Source organism: Scyliorhinus canicula, chromosome 7 (assembly GCF_902713615.1).
Source record: "Scyliorhinus canicula chromosome 7, sScyCan1.1, whole genome shotgun sequence".
Lineage (NCBI taxonomy): Eukaryota > Metazoa > Chordata > Chondrichthyes > Carcharhiniformes > Scyliorhinidae > Scyliorhinus > Scyliorhinus canicula.
In genome coordinates, this window is record NC_052152.1 from 127,582,098 (window position 1) to 127,603,086 (window position 20,989).

A 20,989-nucleotide genomic window follows, 5' to 3' on the forward strand; every position below is an offset into this window, starting at 1 on the left:
GCTTTGAGATGGAGGAGACGTTTGGGTTGGCGAGGGGAAAACAAATTCAGGTACCTGCAGGTGCCGGACTTCCTCTGTAGACAGGTGTCAACCTTCCCGTTCCTACCACCAAGGGGGATTCGGGACAGGGTAGTTTCCAGAGGGTGGGTGGGAGAGTCTCTGACATTTATAACGAACTTATGGGGTCAGAGGAGATGCAGACCGAGGAGTTGAAGTGCAAGTGGGAAGAGGAGTTAGGAGGAGAGATAGAGGATGTTCTCTGGGCGGACGTGTTGAGTAGAGTCAACACATCCACAACATGTGCCAGGCTCAGCCTGATATAATTCAAGGTCGTTCATCGGGCTCACATGACAGTGACCCAGATGAGCAGGTTCTTTGGGGTGGAAGACAAGTGTGCAAAGTGTGCGGGAGGGCCAGCGAACCATGCCCACATATACTGGACATGTCCAAGGGGATTTTGGCAGGGGTTTGCAGATGTCGTGTCCACAGTGTTAAAAACAAGGGTGGCACCGAGTCCAGAGGTGGCGATTTTCGGGGTGTCAGAAGATCCGGGAATCCAGGAAGATAAAGAGGCAGACGTTCTGGCCTTTGCTTCCCTGGTAGCCCAGAGACAGATACTATTAGCTTGGAGGGACCCAAAGCCCCCAAAATCGGAGACCTGGCTCAGTGACATGGCTAGCTTTCTCTGTCTGGAGAAAATTAAGTTCGCCTTGAGAGGGTCACGGTTAGGGTTCGCCCGGAGGTGGCAGCCGTTTGTCGACTTCTTTGCGGGAAATTAATCGTCAGCAGAAGGGAAGGGGGGGGGCGGGGAGTTAGTTTAGTTTAGAGTAGGGGGTTAACAAAGGTGGGACCTGTAAGAGAGGGAGAAGTCTTTTGCATTATGTTTATAGATTCATGTATGTTGTTTATTTTGTTGCTGTTGTAATACCAAAAATACGTCAATAAAATGTTTATTAAAAAAAATCCTGAAACTCTCTCCCTAACAGCACTATGGGTGCACCTACATCACAAAGGCTGCAGTGATTTTAGAAGACAGCTCACCACCACTTCCTCAAGGGCAATTAGGTGTAGTCAATAAATGCTAGTCTAACCAACGATTGAACACCCCAAGAACAAGTAAATAAAATGCTCACACTGTGGAGATTGATGGGGCAGGTCATTTCTGGAAGATACTTCTACACAAGTGCTCACTGAGCCACAGCAACAAGACTGCAAGTTGTTGACATGAAGTTACGGCTTTGAGCCAGAGCTCATCTTCCAGCAACGACACACCACACCTTGCCACATCCCCAAACCCTCCTATCCTGGAGGAGAGAGACTAACATTGACCCCACCACTGCAGAGAGGCACTGATCCCTGACCCCACTGCAAAGGGATATCGAGCCCTGACCCCCGAGCCCAGGCCTCTGGATTACTAGTCCAGTGACATTACCATTCCGCCACCGTCTCAATCTTGATGAAAGGCTTCTACCCACATCTGGAACAATGCCCTGATTTGAAGATCTTCTAACTGCAAGACAACAGCAGAATACATAGAAATAGAAAATAGGAGGCGGCGGCCATTCAGCCCTTCAAACCCGCTCCGTCATTCATGATGATCATGGCTGGTCATCCAACTCAGTAGCCTAATCCCACATTCCCCAGAACCCACAATCGGGAACCATCCTTCCTGCATCTACCCTGTCTAGTCTGGTTAAGAATTTTATAGGTTTCTATGAAATTCCCCTTATTCTTCTGAACTCCGGTGAATACAATCCTAACCAATTCAATCTCCCCTCATATGACAGCCACGCCATCCCAGGAATCAGTCTGGTAAACCTCCGCTGCACTTCTTCTAGAGCAAAAACATCCTTCCTCAGATAAGGAGACCAAAACTTCCAGGTGTGGCCTCACCGAGGCCCAGTAGAATTGCAGCAAGACATCCCTGCTCCTGTACTCGAATCCTCTCGCAGTGAAGGCGAGCATACAATTTGCCTTCTTTACTGCCTGCCATACCTGCATGCTTATCTTCAGCGACTGGTATACGAGGATACCAAAATCTTGTTGCATATTCCCCTCTCCTAATTTATGGCCATTCAGGTAATAGTCTGCCTTCTTGTTTTTGCTACTAAAGTGGATAACCTTGCATTTACCCAAACTATATTGCACCTGCTTTTCATTTGCCCACTCACTCAAGTCACACTGAAATATCTCTGCTTCCTCTTCACAGCTCACCCTCCCACCCAACTTGGTATCATCTGCAAATTTGGAGTTATTACATTTAGTTCCTTCATCTAAATCATTAATATATATTGTGAATAGCTGGGGTCCTAGCACGGCCCCTGTGGTACCCCACTAGTCACTGCCTGCCAGTTTGAAAAAGACTCGTAATTCTTACGTTGTTTCCTGTCTGCCAATCAGTTTTCGATCCATCTCAATACCCTCTCCCTAATTCCATGCGCTTTACTTTGACCCGCTAATCTCTTATGCGGCACTTTGTCAAAAGCCTTCTGAAAGTCCAAATATACCCTATCCACTGGCTCCCCCCCTCATAAACTCTACTTGTTACACCGTTGAATAATCCCAGTAGATTTGTCAAGCATGATTTCCCTTTCATTAATCCATGCTGACTCTGTCTGATCCTGCCACTGTTTTCTAAGTGCTCTGCTATAAAATTTTGATAACGGATTCTAGAATTTTCCCCACTACCCCATCAGGTTTACTGGTCCCTGCTTTCGCTCTACCTCATTTTTAAATAATAGACATAGTTACATTAGCTACCTTTCAATCTCCAGGAACTGTTCTCGAGTCTATAGAGTCCTGGAAGATCTTTTCAAAAACTTGGAGTACCAAATTATTTTTTTTCCAATTAAGGTGCAATTTAGCATGGCCAATTCACCTACTCTGTACATCTTTGGGTTGTGTGGTAAGACCCGCACAGACATAGGGAGAATGTGCAAATCCCGGGCCGGGATTGAATCGGGTCCTCGGCGTCATGAGGCAGCAGTGCTAACCACTGCACCACCATGCCGTCCACAGTTCCAGGGTCTTGGGTTCAATTCCGGCCTCGGGTGACTGTGTGGACTCGGCACTTTCCCTTGTCTGCAAGGGTTTCCTCTAGATGCTCCGGTTTCCTCCCACAGTCCAAAGGTGTGCAGGTTAGGAGGAATGGCCATGCTAAATTGCCCCTTAGTAACCAAAAGATGGTGGGGTTACTGGGATAGAGTGGGTTTAAGTACGCTGCTCTTTGCGAGGGGCGGTGCAGACGTGATGGGCCGAATGGCCTCCTTCTGCACTGTAGATTCTAGGCTTCTAGAGCCACTTCCTTAAGTACTCTGGGATGTAGATTTTCAGGCCCTAGCAATTTATCAGCTTTCAATCCCATCAATTTCCCCAATGCCATTTCTCTACTAATATCGATCTCCTTCAGTTCCTCCCTCTCACTAAACCCTGCGTTTAGTATTTCGTTTGTGAAGACAAAGCCAAAGTACGTATTTAGTTGTTCAGCCATGTCTTTGTCCCCTATTATACATTCCACTGTTTCTGTCTGTAATTCACCAATCTTTTTCTCTTGACGTACCTATAGAAACTTTTAGTCAGTTTTTATGTTCCCTGCAACTTTACTCTCTTTGCTGAAGACTTGCCAGTGGGGTGAATAAGTGAAGACTTACTCTGTTCATCATCAGCCTCAGAATCTGAGTCGAAGTAGACTTCATCATAGTACTGTGGCCCAGGAACAGCTTGGGTATGACTGCTTTCAATACTTGAGGAAGCACCTGACACGATGAAGATAAAAGATCAGAGTGATCAATGCATTTGTTAAAATTGCTCATGTGTGAAAATTAGACTTATCAAGGCATGGACGTTTGGTGAGGAATAAAACTTCTTTCAACATCAAATACACCGTATCAAGTACAGCATAGGATTAAATACAAAGTAAAGCTTCCTCTACACTATCCCCATGAGGCAGGATTAATAAATGACCTCAGAGTTAAGGTGCCCCAAGTTTTTAAAAAATGTTTTTATTTGAGTTTAATTTACAATATGTGAATCTTTGCTTCATATTGTTCCATCAAACAGTTACGTCTCCCCATCTAACCGAGGTTACAAATAATTTACATCTCTTGGTTATGGAAGTGGTTGAAGTTTACATTAGTGTTTTCAAGCAAATACAGAGAACAATGGAAAAACAAAAAGAAAAACAACCAAGGAACAAAATAACGAGTAAAACAAAATACTATTTACATTGCATGAACTGGCGTTCGTTTAAATATAGACAGATGGCTCAATTTTCTGAACCCACTTTGCTTCCATGCATTTTTTTCTTCAATACATTTAGAGTACCCAATTCATTTTTTTTAATTAAGGGGCAATTTAGCGTGGCCAATCCACCTACTCGAGGGCTGAAGGGCCCGTACTGCGCTGTAGTGTTCTATGTTCTACTCTGCACATCTTTGGGTTGTGGGGGTGAAACCCACGCAAACACGGGGAGAATGTGCAAACTCCACACGGACAGTGACCCAGAGCCGGGATCGAACCTGGGACCACGGCGCTGTGAGGCAGCAGTGCTAGCCCTTACCATTTCTAATAGTTGTCCATATATGCCGCCACATTTACCTCCCCTTAGTAAGTCCAGTGCTTGTCATCTGTCCAGTAGGGTGTGTCCGAGTATCTGGCGAAATGTCGTGATCTCCTTGAGGAGAATGTCTCACAACAGCAAGTACAGAAGCTCGTCCCTTTTCGGGTGCTGGGGCTTCTCTGTTCGCCCCCCCAGGGTCGCCACTCTACCATCCACACACATGTCCCTCACCATCAGTTCGCCTCTGTCCTCTCCACATTTTGAAGGAGGAGTCTATTTTTGCCGGAATTTATTTATGGTTCCTGCAGATGGAGGCCCAACATACATGCCTCTGAGTTTGAAATGGTGTCTTAACTGATTTCAGATCCTTAATGTGACTACCACCACATTGGTTGGGGGAGCTGGGAGTGAGGCGGTGGTCTGTGCCCGGAGGGCCTCCTCCATCTGCACCCACTCCGCCTTGTGCTATCCCAACCAATCCCACACCCTCTCTGTGTTTGTGCCCAGTGGTAGAATAGGAGGTCCAACAGGGCCAGGCCTCCCATGTACCACCCTCTTTGCAGGATAGTTTTTCGTAGCCTCGGACTCTTTCCTGCCCAGACATAGGCTATAGTCAGTTTGTCTTTCTGGTGAAGAAGGATTTGAGGATGAAGATCGGAAGTGAACTGAATTGGAAGAGGAACCTTGGCAGCAAGTTCATTTTTACCGTCTGCACTCTTCGTGCCACAGAGAGTGGGAGCGAGTCCGATCTCTGTAGGTTCCTCTCAACCTCCTCCATCAGGCAGGACAGGTTCCATTTACAGAGCCACGTCCAGTCATGGGTTATCTGGATCTTCAGGTACCTGAACTTGGTTTGGGCCAGTTTGAACGGTTGCGTCCCCCAGCTCTGTTCCTCGCTCTTGGGAGCTTCACCGGGAATATTTTGCTCTTGCCCATTTAAATTCATATCCTGAGAAAGCTCTGAACTCCCTCAGGAGTTTCGTTATCTTGCCCATGCTGGCCAGGGGGTTCGACACGTGGAGCAGGTCATCCACACTGAGTGAGACTGTGCTCCCTGCCTCCTCTCTGAATGCCTGTACATCCCTTTGCTGATCCAAGAGTGAATGGGGCTGTTTAGCACAGAGCTAAATCGCTGGCTTTGAAAGCAGACCTAGCAGGCGAGCAGCACGGTTTGATTCCCGTAACAGCCTCTCCGAATAGGCGCCGGAATGTGGCGACTAGGGGCTTTTCACAGTAACTTCATTGAAGCCTACTCATGACAATAAGCAATTTTCATTTCATTTCGAATGGCCAGTGGTTCAATTGACAGTGCAAATAGCAGCGGTGATAGCTGTCTTGTGCCTCTGTACAGCCGGAAATATTCAGGGCTGGTGGTGTTTGCCTGTCCGCTCACCAGGGAAGCACCGTTCAGTTGTTTCACCCACGAGGTAAACACTGGCCCCAACCCAAACCGTTCAAACCTCCATGAGGTATCTCCAGCTGTCTGCCCTTAACAAATCTGGTCTGATCCTCCGCGATCACTTCTGGCAAGTGTCTGTCCAGTCGCCTCGCCAGAGCTTTGGCGTCAGTGTTCAGGAGTGAGATGGATACGCGCGATCCGCACTTTATCGGGTCTTTGTCTTTTTTGGGGATCAGTGAGATTGAGGCCTGTACCAACGTGGGCAGCAGGAGCCCCCTCGACCGCGAGTCATTGAACATCTCCCGCAGGTGTGGGGCCAGTGCTGCTGCGCATAGTCTGGCCGGGTACAACTGCACCTTGCTCTTAAACAGTACAGTTTCCCTTTAAATTCTGCCCGATCCGCCCCAATATTGTGGTGCAAATGGATGGTGTGTCTTTCCCATGAACGTGTGTTCTTCTCCCACCTCAGGATCCGTTTTTTACCCTGGAACCTGTGGAGGCTCACTATTACTGACCGTGGTGGTTTCCCCCCCTCCCCCGACTGGGGTCTCTGTTGGGAGTGACCCGTGGTCTCGGTCTACCTCTGGGAGCTTGGCAAAGCCCTCCTCCCCGACTAGCTTTTCGGGCATCGCTGACACAAACTCTTTCGGGTACCTCCCCTCCGGTAGCCAGCGATCCACAGGTTCTGCCAGCGGGACCCGTTTTCTTGGTCACCTATCTTTCCTTTTAGCGCCTTCTGGATCATGACCACCTTGTCACCTCGGCTTTGAGCGAGGCAATCTGCTCTCCCTGGTCTGTGGCTGTCTTTTCTACTTCCCACATCGTTGCCTCTTGGGCCCCCAGTCTCAGATCTGCTTTCCGTTGCCTCCTTAATGGGGGCCCAACACAGTGTCTATTGCTGACCCCACCACTACCACATGGTGCTCCTTCACCGCCCCTCTGTGTTTCTGGAGCTCCATTGTGATGATCCCCATCAGCTTACGTTGATTCGCTTACGTTGGCGACCCCGCTGGGTTTGCCAGCTCAATTGTGGGCATCACGCGGGACTCCCTGTTCTGGGGTCGAGGTTTTCCTCCCCCTGCTCCTACTGCTTTTGTGACTTGATTTCTAATTTGCCAACATCCTGGTTGATTAAGGGGTGGATGGGAGGTTAAGCTGGGAAACGTTTTGTACTTTTGGTGCCCGTTTCGCAGGGTTAGAATATCTAATCTAGTCAGAGGTTCCTAGGAGAGAGCCACTTTTCGTGTGACCACTCAGCTCATGGCCGACGCCGGAAGTCAAGATGCCCAATTAGCAGTGATCATCATATGATTGAATTTTACATACAGTCTGAGGGAGCGAAGCATGGTTCCAAGACTAATATTTTAAATGAAAATAAAGGTAATTATGATGGCATGAACGCAGAGCGAGCTGAAATGAAGTAGAAGGGCCGAATCACCTACTCCTGCTTCTATGTTCTGTGGTTAAAATAATATATCTTTATTGTCACAAGTAGGCTTACATTAACACTGCAATGAAGTTCCTGTGAAAAGCCCCTGGTCGCCACATTCCGGCGCCTGTTCGGGTACACAGAGGGAGAATTCAGAATGTTCAAATTACCTAATAGCACGTCTTTCAGGACTTGTGGGAGGAAACCGGAGCACCCAGAGGAAACCCACGTAGACACGGGGAGAACGTACAGACTCCACACAGACAGTAACCCAAGCCGGGAATTGAACCTGGGACCCAGGAGCTGTGAAGCAACAGTGCTAACCACTGTGCTACTGTGCCACCGGGAAAAGAGAACCGGTGGGTGACTGTGCTTATATTTCCAGAGGGCATTTGACAAAAAGTGCCACATTAAACGTTATTGCAGAAAATTAAAGCTTATGGTGTAGAGCATAACACAGTGGCATGGATAGGGATTGGCAAGCCAACAGGAAATAAAGTAGGCATAAATGGGTATTTTTCTGGTTGGTAGGATGTAATGGGTGGTGTGCCACAGAGATCAGTGCTGGGCCTCAACTGCTTACAATTTATATAAATGGTTTGGATAAAGGGACCAAAGGTATGGTTGCTAAAATTGTTGATGATACAAAAATAGTTGAGAAAGTAAGTCATGAAGAGGATATAAGGAGGCTACAAGAAGACATAGGTAGATTCAAGAAGACATCGGTAGATTAAATGAGTGGGAAAATATCTTGTAAATGGAGTATAATGTGGGAAAATGAGAAATAGTCTATTTTGGCAGAGAAACATATTATCTAAACGGTAAGAGGTCTAAGATGCAGAGGGATCTGGGTGTTCTAGTACATGAATCACACAGGGCTGGTATACAGATACAGCAAGTAATTAGAATGTTATTGCTTATTGTGGGGGGAATTGCATATAAAAGTAGGGAGGAAATGTACAGGAAACTGGTAAAGCCACATCTTGAGTATTGGTTTCCTTATTTAAGGAAGGATGTAAATGCATTAGGAGATGAGGGAAGGTTTACGAGACTAATACCAGGAATGAGCAGGCCATCTTGAGAGGAAAATTGGACGGGCGAGACTTGTATCCATTGGAGTTTAGAAGAGTGAGATGATTTGATCAAAACATTTAAGATTCTGAGGGGTCTTGACAGGGTGGGTGTGGGGAGAATATTTCCTTTTGTGGGAGAATCTAGAACTAGGGGTCAATGTTTAAAAGGGGGCAACCTGTAAGACAGAGATGTGGGGAAATCGTTTCTCCAAGAGGGTGGTGAGTCTTTGAAACTCCCTTCCTCAAAAGGCAGCTGAGTCTTTGAATGCTTTCAAGGTTAATAGATTATTGATAAAGAAGAGGGTGAAAGGTTATCAGCAGTAGCCTGGATGTTACAGTCAGACCAGCATGATCTTATTGAATGGTGGAGCAGGCTCAACGGGCCTATTCCTGCACCTCACTCATATGTTTGTATGTACGCTGTCTACTGTGCACCAGCCCGAGTAAGTTATTTTTAAAAATTTCCACATTAACTGTCTCTGTGGATGAGATTGTTAATTCACTTGCAATCAATGTGAGGTGCAGGGCAGTTTTATTTCAGTGTGTGTGTATTCATGAAAGACTGAGTTGAGAATTCAGAACACCAGAGAGACCCAGCATTTGTGTCCCATTAATGTGAACTGGGAAGTGCACTGCTCACCCAGAAACCTAGTTAAATACTGAAGAAAACAACCATAGCAATTTACAACAGAGAGCAAAACTAGAGACAATGGAATGAGCAAAAATATTTGTATTAACGTAGTATAATTTACAGAAGCATTGAAAACCTTTCAACACACCTGCAGCTGATAAAGCCCAACTATTCTCAATAATCTTCATGGTGGAATCCAGTTCTGCTGCCATCTCCTTCTCAAATTCATCATCGCTGGACTCGCTTTCTCCCGTTAAGTACTCCTTGATCAGTTTGCGTTTGCGTTCAGGTGTGCCATGAAGGAGAATGTCCAACTCATCTTCAGAGCTGGGAGAAGCAAAAATATATTTAGAGCTTACCACCAAGTTTACTGTCCTATCTGTGAGGATCAATTACACTTCATGTCCCCACACAAATATTCGAGCGTATCTGGAAATGTCTCAGAATTGGCAATTGGTCAAAGAATGACCATGAGGAAGATTAGGACATGCCAAAATTGACTGGTGCCAGAACTAAATCTTAAGTCCAAATATATTTGCCAAAATAATCTAATTTATTTATATCCCATAATAACTACATGACTCTATTTTGATGTGCTAACAAAATTAAAGTTCAAGCAGTTAAACAGGCAGTGGCAGCATGGATACAAAATTGCCTAAGAAAGTAGTGGTGAATGGTTGTATTTCAGACTAGGAGGAAACATCCTGGGGAACAGGGATTGCTATTGCTACTAGGGCCATTGCTCTAATTTGATAATATTTAAACATTTATTGTCCATCCCTAATTGCCCTGCAGAAGGTAGTCGTGAGCTGCCTTCTTGAACTGCTGCAGACGTGTGATGTAGGTACACCCACTGTGCTATTAGAGAGGGAGTTCCAGGATTTTGCGACAGCAACAATGAAGCAACTGCGATATATTTTCAAGTCAGGATGGTGAGTGGCTTGGAGGGGAACCTGCAGGTGGTGGTGTTCCCAAGTATTTTCTGCCAATATCCTTTGAAACGGTAGTGGGAGGTTGGTTAGCTCAGTTGGCTGGACAGCTGGGTCATGATGCTGAGCAACTCCAACAGCACAGATTCAATTCCTGCACTGTCTTGAGGTTCTTCATGGCTCACAATGGAGAAAGCAGTTCCTCTGGAACTGTAGTGACATTTACGCTTGTGGAAGCTTTAACTGTCAATTTTGACATTTATTCCTCGCTTCCTCTCACATTTCCCCCTCTGTTTTTAAAGCTCCCATTTACTGGTTTCCAAAATTGTCCCAATTTTCTAGTCTAACACTCACCTTCAGAGGAAGGAACATTCGAGCAGGAGACCATTCAGCTCCTCAGGCCAGCTCCACCATTCAATAAGATCATGGCTGATTGGGTCGTGGTCTCAGCTCCACTTTCCTGTCTGACCCCCATAACCCTCGATTCCCTTGCCGAAACCATTTTAAATCAGTCTCAAACCTGATGGTTTCTGTCTAAAGATCCAAAGTAAAGACCTTTCTCTCTGCTCTGCCAGATTGAACTACAGGAAAATCCAATTGAGCAGCGACTGAAGGCAGGGTCAGTTGTTTAAAAACCCATTTAAAAGTCTTGTGTAGAGAACTCTCTCTGTTCTTATCTCAGAAAGGCTGTTGGCCATTCTGGTCAAGTTGGAAACAAGTAAGAATTAAACAGGCTGGAGGCCAATCTTTTGAGTGAAGACCCAGGTTAATTAATGTTAAAGTGACCCCTGGAGAGAATCCTACAGTCTGAGAGGTCTGACTGAATGCTCCTGCCAGAAAATCCTCTCAGCAATCCAATCTGTGGTTTCAATCACTGCATCCTGGGAGGACAGTCTGCTTCTGCAATGACTTCAATATCTGAAGCAAGGACACTCATCTTCCATTTCATGTTAATCCTCTTATCATTTTTACCCTTCCCCGAGTGTGTTTGAGTAGTGGGTCGGATGGTAAAAGGGGGATGAGTAGATTAGCTCGCCGTTATTCTATTATAATTATTGCATACCTCAACTCTATTTTTGCTATAAATAAACAGTTGGGTTTTGCTTACAAATATGGGGCGGGATTCTCCTACTCCCTGCCGGGCCGGAGAATCGCCGAGAGTGGGCGGCCGGCGTGAATCCCGCCCCGCCGCTGGATTCCCCGGCACTGGTTTTTCGGCGGGGGCGGGAATCGCACTGCGTCGGTCGGGAGCTGTTGGCAGCGGCCCACCCCCAGCGATTCTCCAGCCCGCGATGGGCCGAGTGGTCGCCCGTTTTTGACGGATCCCGCCGATGTAAAATACACCAGGTCCGTACCGGCGGGACCTGGCTCTGTGGGCGGCCTGTGGAGTCCTTGGGGAAGCATGGGGGGGGGGGGATCAGGCCCGGGGGGGGGGGGGGGCACGTGATCAGGGCCCACCGGTCCGCGGGCGGGCCTGTGCAGTGGGGGCACTCTTTCCCTCCGCGCCGGCCGGTGTAACGGTCCGCCATGGCCAGCGTGGAGAAGAACCCCACTGCGCATGTGCTGGGATGTCGCCAGCACACGCTGGTACTCCTGCGCATGCGCCAACTCGCACCGGCTGGCGGAGGCCCTTCGGCGCCGGTTCGCCAACCCTGCCGGCCTAGCCTCTGAAGATGCAGAGGATTCCGCACCTTCCGGACGGCCCGACGTTGGAGTGTTTCACGCCACTCCTCGGCGCTGGTATGGCCTGCCCCGCCGGGTAGGGGAGAATCCTGCCCATGGTGCTTGGAAGTCATTGGTGCAGTCAAGGGCCAAAGATCTATGAAACTTCACACAAACTACTGGTTAATTCACTTGTGTTGGGGCTCCAGGGACTGTGGGGATGGAATTTACCGTACACTAGCCCAGGGTGTCAGAACAAATGTCTTAAATGTCTTGATTAAAAATATTTGATAAAAAATGCAGGTATGGGAATTGTTATGCAGGTAAGGGAGCGGTTAGGAAGGCAAATGATTTAAAAAATATTTTTATTCAAGGCATTTTCAATTTATATACAAAAGCACACAATATAACCAACTTCACACAATATCTCACAACAAAACCCTCCCCCACCTTAAACTCTATACTGTAAATAATATAAACCACAAATACTCCAACCCCACCCCCGCTTAATGCTTACCAATCCTTGGAGATGAATAACCTCCACCTCAAGTCGAACCCCTCCTCTGATCCGAAAAAGGCAAACTTCCAAATGCAGGAGTTCCACCAAGTCACTCACCCACCCCGCTGCATTCAGCGGCTCTGGAGCCCTCCACCCCAATAAGATCCTCCTCCGGGCTATCAGGGATGCAAAGGCCAAGACGCCAGCCTCTCTACCCACCTGCATTCCCAGATCCTCTGAAACCCTGAATATCGCCAGCCATGTGCTTGGAGCTACTTTCACCCCCAAAATCGCTGGCATAGTGCCCACCAAAGACTCCCAAAACTCCACCAATTTCAGGCTGGACCAAAACATGTAGGTGTGGTTTGCCAGCCCCTTGGAACACCGCTCACATTTATCCTCCATCTCTGGAAAAAAACGACTCAAACATGACTTTGCCTTATGCACTCTGTGCACCCACCATAAATTGGATTGAGTTTATCCTTGCTCCAGACCCCACCCAGCTCCTTCTTTTACTTCCTCTTTATCCCCTCCAAAGAGCCCTCTCCATTAACTGTCCATAAAGATTTTTACTTTGCCCTCACCAATCTCATCCTCAGACACAATCTTTTCGAGCAGCGAGGGGGGCAGCAACCATGGAAACGTAGTCAACTTCTTCCTCACAAAATCCCTGATCTGCAGGTACCAGAACCCATTCCCTTGGCAATTGAAATTTCTCTACCAGCTCCTCCAACACTGCAAATCTCCCTTCCACAATAGATCTCCAAACCACTCTATCCCCTCATACTCCCATACCCTGTACATTGAATCCATCCCTGCTGGTATAAATCTATGATTACCACAGATCAGCTCCCACAACGACATGCCCTCTATATTAAAATGTTGCCTGAACTGGTTCCAGATCCTCAGTGAGGCAACCATCACAGGACTTGTGGAGTATTTCACCAGTGGGAACGGAAGAGTTGCCATCACCAGTGCCTTCAGACTTGTTCCCCTTCGCAAAGCCTCCTCCATCCACCCCATACCAACCCTTCCTCCACATCTCACTTCTAAACCTTCTGCACCTTCGCCGCCAAGTAACAATGCAGCAAATTCAGCAATCCCAAGCTGCCCATCAACCTGTCCCTCTCCAAGAATACTCTCCGAATTCTCGGTACCTTACACACCCGTATAAAGTCCGAAAACATCCTGCGTATCCTCCCCAAAAAAGATTTAGGCAAGAAAATTGGGAAATTCTGAAAGAAAAACAAAACCTTTGGGAGAAACGTCATCTTCAGAGTCTGGATCCACCCCGCCAATGATAACGGAAGTACATCCCACCTCTTAAAATCCTCCTCCATCCAATCCACCAAATTGGCCAAATTTAATTTATGTAACGGAGCCCATCTCACCCGAATTCACAGATACCGAAAGCTCAACCTAACCAGTTTAAAGGCAACTTCTCCAAACCCCTCCCTGTGTCTGAACATTGACCGGGAGCACCTCGCTCTTTTCCACATTAAGCTTATCTGAAAATTAATCAAATTTCGTCAATGTTCCCATAATCCGTCCTATACTGGAAACAGGGTACTTAATATACAACAAGATGTCCACATTCAGGGACACTTGGCTTTCTGCCCCTCCCCTCTCTATTCCTCTCGACTTCATCGATTCCCTAAGCGTCATTGCCAGTGGCTCAATCGCCAGTGCAAAATGGAGGGTGAGAAGGTAAAATCAAATACTAGTGTTTTGTGCTGAAACAAAGGAGATTACAATGGGATGAGAGAAGAACTAGCTAAGGTAGACTGGTGAGAGTTTGGCTCAAGTTAGAATCAGAGCATGATGGGAAATGGAATGAGAGTTTGGTCAAGTTAAAATCAGAGCTTGATGGGAAATGGAATGTCAAGTTTGTATACCAGCTTTGTGAAATGAATTGTTCCTGTGAGAAGGCGTTATCACGACCTTGACTGTCTGTGAGAATCTGTGGTGGGAACGAAACACAGCCGGGGGAAGAGTCACTCCTCAGGATTTTTGATAAAGAATTACTATGCTATGAAACTAACTGTATTACTAATGTTGGGAAGAAAATAATTACATAAAGGAGGTGCGTAATGAGCTAATTGTATGACTAATGATTGAAAGGCTTGATGGGTTTTGTAAGAATATATAGTCAACTGTAACTAAGAGAAATTTGCTTTTTCATGTGCTGTAACTCAGTTACACTTGTGCTACAGCCCCGCGGTAAATAAACGGCTCTTTGAAGTTATCTGGTGTTCGACTGCTGATTACCTCCGGACTGCAAAATTTAGTATTATCACTGGGAGCAAAGACTTTATGGTGGAACAGTTAAGGAACAGCAGAGAACCTTCCAAGCGATTTTTCACAGTGCTCAGCAAAGGTTTATACCAACAAAAAGGAAGGACGGTAGAAAGAGGGAAAATCGACCGTGGATATCTAAGGAAATAAGGGAGAGTATCAAATTGAAGGAAAAAGTATACAAAGTGGCAAAGATTGGTGGGAGACTAGAGGACTGGGAAATCTTTAGGGGGCAACAGAAAGCTACTAAAAAAGTTAAAAAGAAGAGCAAGATAGATTATGAGAGTAAACTTGCTCAGAATATAAAAACACAATAAAAGTTTCTACAAATATATAAAACAAAAAAAGAGTGGCTAAGGTAAATATTGGTCCTATAGAGGTGAGTTTTAATAATGAGAGATGAGGAAATGGCTGTGGAACTGAACAGGTTTTTTGGGTCGGTCTTCACAGTGGAAGACACAACTAACATGCCAGTGACTAATAGAAATGAGGCTATGACAGGTGAGGACCTTGAGAGGATTGTTATCACTAAGGATGGTAGTGATGGGCAAGCTAATGGGGCTAAAGGTAGACAAGTCTCCTGGCCCTGATGGAATGCATCCCAGAGTGCTAAAAGAGATGGCTAGGGATATTACAGATGCACTGGTGATGATTTACCAAAATTCACTAGACTCTGGGGTGGTCCCGGTGGATTGGAAATTAGCAAATGTGACACCACTGTTTAAAAAAGGAGGTAGGCAGAGAGCGGGTAATTATAGGCCAGTGAGCTTAACTTCGGTAGTAGGGAAGATGCTGGAATCTATCATCAAGGAAGAAATAGCGAGGCGTCTGGATAGAAATTACCAGTGCAGTAGATAGCGGGGAGCCAATGGATGTGGTATATCTGGATTTCCAGAAAGCCTTTGACAAGGTGCCACACAAAAGGTTGCTGCATAAGATAAAGATGCATGGCATTAAGGGTAATGTAGTAGCATGGTTAGAGGATTGGTTAATTAATAGAAAGCAAAGAGTAGGGATTAATGGGTGTTTCTCTGGTTGGCAATCAGTAGCTAGTGGTGTCCCTCAGGGATCCGTGTTGGGCCCACAATTGTTCACAATTTACAGAGATGATTTGGAGTTGGGGACCAAGGGCAATGTGTCCAAGTTTGCAGATGACACTAAGATGAGTGGTAAAGCGAAAAGTGCCGAGGATACTGGAAGTCTGCAGAGGGATTTGGATAGGTTAAGTGAATGGGCTCGGGTCTGGCAGATGGAATACAATGTTGACAAATGTGAGGTTATCCATTTTGGTAGGAATAACAGCAAATGGGATTATTATTTAAATGCTAAAATATTAAAGCATGCTGCTGTGCAGAGAGACCTGGGTGTGCTAGTGCATGAGTCACAGAAAGTTGGTTTACAGGTGCAACAGGTGATTAAGAAGGCAAATGGAATTTTGTCCTTCATTGCTAGAGGGATGGAGTTTAAGACTAGGGAGGTTATGCTGCAATTGTATAAGGCGTTAGTGAGGCCACACCTGGAGTACTGTGTTCAGTTTTGGTCTCCTTACCTGAGAAAGGACGTACTGGCACTGGAGGGTGTGCAGAGGAGATTCACTAGGTTAATCCCAGAGCCGAAGGGGTTGGATTACGAGGAGAGGTTGAGTAGACTGGGACTGTACTCGTTGGAATTTAGAAGGATGAGGGGGGATCTTATAAAAAATAAAATTATGAAGGGAATAGATAGGATAGATGCGGGCAGGTTGTTTCCACTGGCAGGTGAAAGCAGAACTAGGGGGCATAGCCTCAAAATAAGGGGAAGTAGATTTAGGACTGAGTTTAGGAGGAACTTCTTCACCCAAAGGGTGAATTCTATGGAATTCCTTGCCCAGTGAAGCAGGTGAGGCTCCTTCATTAAATGTTTTTAAGATAAAGATAGATAGTTTTTTGAAGAATAAAGTGATTAAGGGTTATGGTGTTCGGGCCGGAAAGTGGAGCTGAGTCCACAAAAGATCAGCCATGATCTCATTGAATGGTGGAGCAGGCTCGAGGGGCCAGATGGCCTACTCCTGCTCCTAGTTCTTATGTTCTATGTTCTTATGTTTCCCAGTGCAAGCTAAAATACCCCGAACGAATAGTGTTTGTACGCACTTTCTGTGAGGGACCTGAACAACAACCTAATCTAGCCAATAAACCGCAGACCAAGACCAAATCATCCGAGTACTTAGAAAAGATACTCCCATTCAACCTGGTCAAATGCCTTCTCCGCGTCCATGGATGTTATCACCTCAGTTTCCTGGCCCATCAGGGGCGTCATCACCATATTCAACAATCTCCTAATATTTGATGGAAACTGCCAGCCCTTCACAAACCTGTCTTGTCCTCTGCTATCACCCACGGCACACAATCCTCCAGGCGAGTTGCCAATATCTTGGCCAACAACTTTGCATCTACGTTCAAAAGCACAATCGGGTGACAAGACCCACATTCCTCCGGAGCCTTATCCTACTTTAAAATTAGTGAAGGCGAGGCTTGTGCTAACCTGGGCAGGAGCTCCCCCTTATCAAGAGAATCATTAAGCATTTCACCCAGGAGGGGCCCAATACCGTAGCAAATGTTTTATAGAAATCCACTGGGAATCCATCTGGGCCCAGGGCCTTCCCAGACTGCATCGACCCAATCCATCTCATCACCTCCTCCAGCCCACATGGGGCTCCAACTTTGCACACTCCTTTCCTCCACCACCGGGAAATCTAAGCCATCTAAAAATTGCTTCTTGCCCAAGTTCTCCTTCCTCCCCACCCCACCCCCAGCTGCTCCGACCTGTACAGGCCCTGATAGAAGGCTTCAAAACACCCTAATCACCTTCCTTGGCTCAGTGACCATCCTGCCCCCAGAGTCCTTTATCTGCACAATACTCTCTGCCGCCTGTCACCTCCGCTGGTATGCGAGCATCCTACTGGCCTTCTACCCTTGCTTAAAATGCCCCCCATACCTGGTGCAATTGCCCTACCGCCTTCCCCATCGACATAAGTTCAAATTCCATATGGAGCTTCTTCCTCTCCTTGGGTCCTATTCTGGATGATGAAGTATGGAGTGAGACCCTTCACAGGGTCAACTCCACATTTCTTGTGCTCGGCTTAGTCCGATCCAATTCACGATGGTGCACAGGGGAAGGGAGGTGCCCTGTTCTTGGGAGCCAGCTAACCACACTCATATGTTCTGGTCTTGTCCCATGTTAGCATGCTTTTGGGTCTCTTTCTTAGAACATAGAACATACAGTGCAGAAGGAGGCCATTCAGCCCATCAAGTCTGCACCAAACCATTTAAGCCCTCACTTTCACTCTATCCCCATAACCCAATAACCCCATCTCACCTTTTTGGTCACTAAGGGCAATTTGTCATGGCCAATCGACCTAACCTGCACGTCTTTGGACTGTGGGAGGAAACCCACGCAGGCACGGGGAAAACGTGCAGACTCCGCACAGACAAAGATCCAGTGGGGAATCGAACCTGGGACCCTGGCGCTGTGAAGCCACAGTACTATCCACTTGTGCTACCGTGCTGCCCGACACGGCCTTCTTCAACAACATGTCAGAGATACTTAATGTCAATCTGGAGCTGTGTCCACCGGTGGTCATTTTCAGGGTATTAGACTGTGATGGGGGGATGAAGACTGCCTCGCCTTTGCCTCAATAATAGCCCGGGTTCGAATTTTGCTTGGGTAGAGGTCTCCTACTCTGTCCAGTTCCTCGGCTTCGTTAGGTGACTTCATGTTGTTCTTACATTTGAACAAAGTCAAGTACACCATTAAGGGGTGGGTAGCAGGGTTCTGCCTAAGATGGCAGCCATTCATTTCCTTATTTAAAGAGCTTATTACTGTCAGTTGTTAAGGGGTTTAGTAAAGTTTTGGGGGGGGTTAATTACTTTGTGTTTTTGCTTGTGTGCTGTGTTCTTTGATACTGTTGAGTTAATTGTTTTATATTATTTTGTTTATAATGGAAAATTTTCAATAAATATATTTTTTTAAAAACTTCCAAATCTCCCCTCATGTGAACCCTCCCAACTATTTAGTTTAAAGCCCTCTCTCCAGCACTAGTAATAGTAAGGACCACCCTCGGTCCCAGGGTGGTTCAGCTGAAGGCCATCCCAGTGGTACAGCTCTCAACTTTCCCAATACTGGTGCCAGTGCCCCGTGGCGCAATCCTATTTTTCCCAAACTAAGTTTTGAGTCACACAACTCCGATCTTATTTACCCGTTGCCAATTTGTTCGTGACTTAGGCCATAATCCAAAACTTATTCCATTTGTAGTTCTGCTTTTTAATTTTATTCCTCTGTTCATATTCCCTCAGCAGTGTAAATACTGTGGCTACAAGAGGTTAGAAGCTGGGAATTCTGTGGTAACTCACTTCCTGACACTCCAAAGCTGGTCCACCATGTAAAAGGACTGTAAGGGAATACTCTCCACTTGCCCGGATGAGTGCAGATCCAAAAACACTCAAGAAACTCAACACCATCCAGGACAAAGCAGCCTGTTGGATTGGCACCCCATCCATCCACTTTCCTTTTTCCATTCACTCCCTCTGATGCATAGTGGCAGAAATGTGTACCATCTACAAGACACACTGCAGCAACTCGCCAAGGCCCCTTCGACAGCACCATCCACACCTGGGGACCTCTACCACTTAGAAGGACAAAGCAGCAGACGCATGGCAACACCACCTTCCTTATAAAGTCCTTTCTTAACCACACATCACCTGGACTTGGAATTACATTGGCATTTCTTCACAGGATCAAAATACTGCCGAACAGCATTGTAGATATACATAGAACATAGAACAGTACAGCACAGAACAGGCCCTTCGGCCCTCAATGTTGTGCCGAGCCATGATCACCCTACTCAAACCCATGTATCCACCCTATACCCGTAACCCAACAACCCCCCCCCCCCCCCCCTAACCTTACTTTTTTTTTAGGACACTACGGGCAATTTAGCATGGCCAATCCACCTAACCCGCACATCTTTGGACTGTGGGAGGAAACCGGAGTACCCGGAGGAAACCCACGCACACAGGGGGAGGACGTGCAGACTCCACACAGACAGTGACCCAGCCGGGAATCGAACCTGGGACCCTGGAGCTGTGAAGCATTTATGTTAACCACTATGCTATTTTGCTGCCCCTAATATACGGAAACCATGTGGACTGCAAAAGTTCAAGAAAGTAAATCACCATCACAAAGGCCATTAGTGATGGGTAACAAATGGTTGTCTAGCCAGTGATACCTAAACCCTCTGAAATAAAAATGCAGAACGTATTTGTCCTGGCCATGTTGTTGGTATCCATGTGGACCCAAACAACTGGATTTGGGCGGCCTCCTCCCACTTCAAGTTCCTTTCCAGGCCTGAGAAGATGTCCTTACCCCTGGCACTAGACATGCAACAGTCTTCATACGAAATGCTGGAAATATTCAGCTGCTAAGAGAAACACAGCAAACGTTTCAGGTCAATGATCTTTCATCAGAACTGAAGGTGTAAAATTGGCTCTGATTCTGTTACATAGAACATACAGTGCAGAAGGAGGCCATTCGGCCCATCGAGTCTGCACCGACCCACTTAAGACATGTCGATCTTTCTTCAGTTCTGATGAAAGGTCATCGCTAAGTGAAACCCTGTTTCTCTCCACATGTGTTGCCTGACCTGCTGAATGTTTACTGCATATACTATTTTCATTTCATATTTCCATCATTCACACTATTTAACTCTGGAGCAGTCAGTCTGAGCAGGGCCCTATTCGCAGTTTTCCCACTTGAATGGCCCCTTGTACCAAGGTGCTGCTCCCAATCACACAGACTGCAGATCCTGGACTTAATTTCATATCATAAAACCTCCACTCCCAAACCCACCCGGCCCCTCACCTGGAAATCACATCCTCCGGGTCACTCGGCTCCTCCACCAGATATGGATCATCCTGTTCCTGGCGGTTCATCGTGGAACGGCCTGTGCCCCGCGCCGATCCCCGGACACCGCGCCGATCCCCGGTTTCGGCTCGGGCCCCGCGCCGATCCCCGGCCTCTCCCTGGGCCCCGCGCCGATCCCCGGCCTCTCCCTGGGCCCCGCGCCGATCCCCGGCCTCTCCCTGGGCCCCGCGCCGATCCCCGGCCTCTCCCTGGGCCCCGCGCCGATCCCCGGCCTCTCCCTGGGCCCCGCGCCGATCCCCGGCCTCTCCCTGGGCCCCGCGCCGATCCCCGGCCTCTCCCCGGACACCGCACCTATTTCTCCCTTGGTGCCGCAATTATCCCGGAACGTCACTGGATGGAAAAACCCGAGAGTACAAGACCCGCCCCCTATCCTCGGCCTGTCCCCGCCCCCTATCCTCGGCCTGTCCCCGCCCCCTATCCTCGGCCTGTCCCCGCCCCCTATCCTCGGCCTGTCCCCGTCCCCTATCCTCGGCCTGTCCCCGCCCCCTATCCTCGGCCTGTCCCCGCCCCCTATCCTCGGCCTGTCCCCGCCCCCCCCTCCTCGGCCTGTCCCCGC

General features: G+C 47.4%; 1 protein-coding gene across 1 annotated transcript in view; it reads right to left on the bottom strand.

Moving 5' to 3' along the window:
* LOC119969362 (e2f-associated phosphoprotein) overlaps positions 1–20,723 on the bottom strand; it is a 36,221-nt gene extending 15,498 nt beyond the window's left edge. Inside the window, exons 1-4 of the mRNA XM_038802904.1 lie at positions 20,705–20,723; positions 20,371–20,475; positions 9,239–9,417; positions 3,651–3,755 (exon numbers count right to left, since the gene is read on the bottom strand). Of these exons, the coding sequence (XP_038658832.1) occupies positions 3,651–3,755; positions 9,239–9,417; positions 20,371–20,441 (355 nt within the window). The 5' untranslated portion in view covers positions 20,442–20,475; positions 20,705–20,723. The remainder of the gene's footprint in view (positions 1–3,650; positions 3,756–9,238; positions 9,418–20,370; positions 20,476–20,704) is intronic.
* Positions 20,724–20,989: the final 266 nt, after the last annotated feature.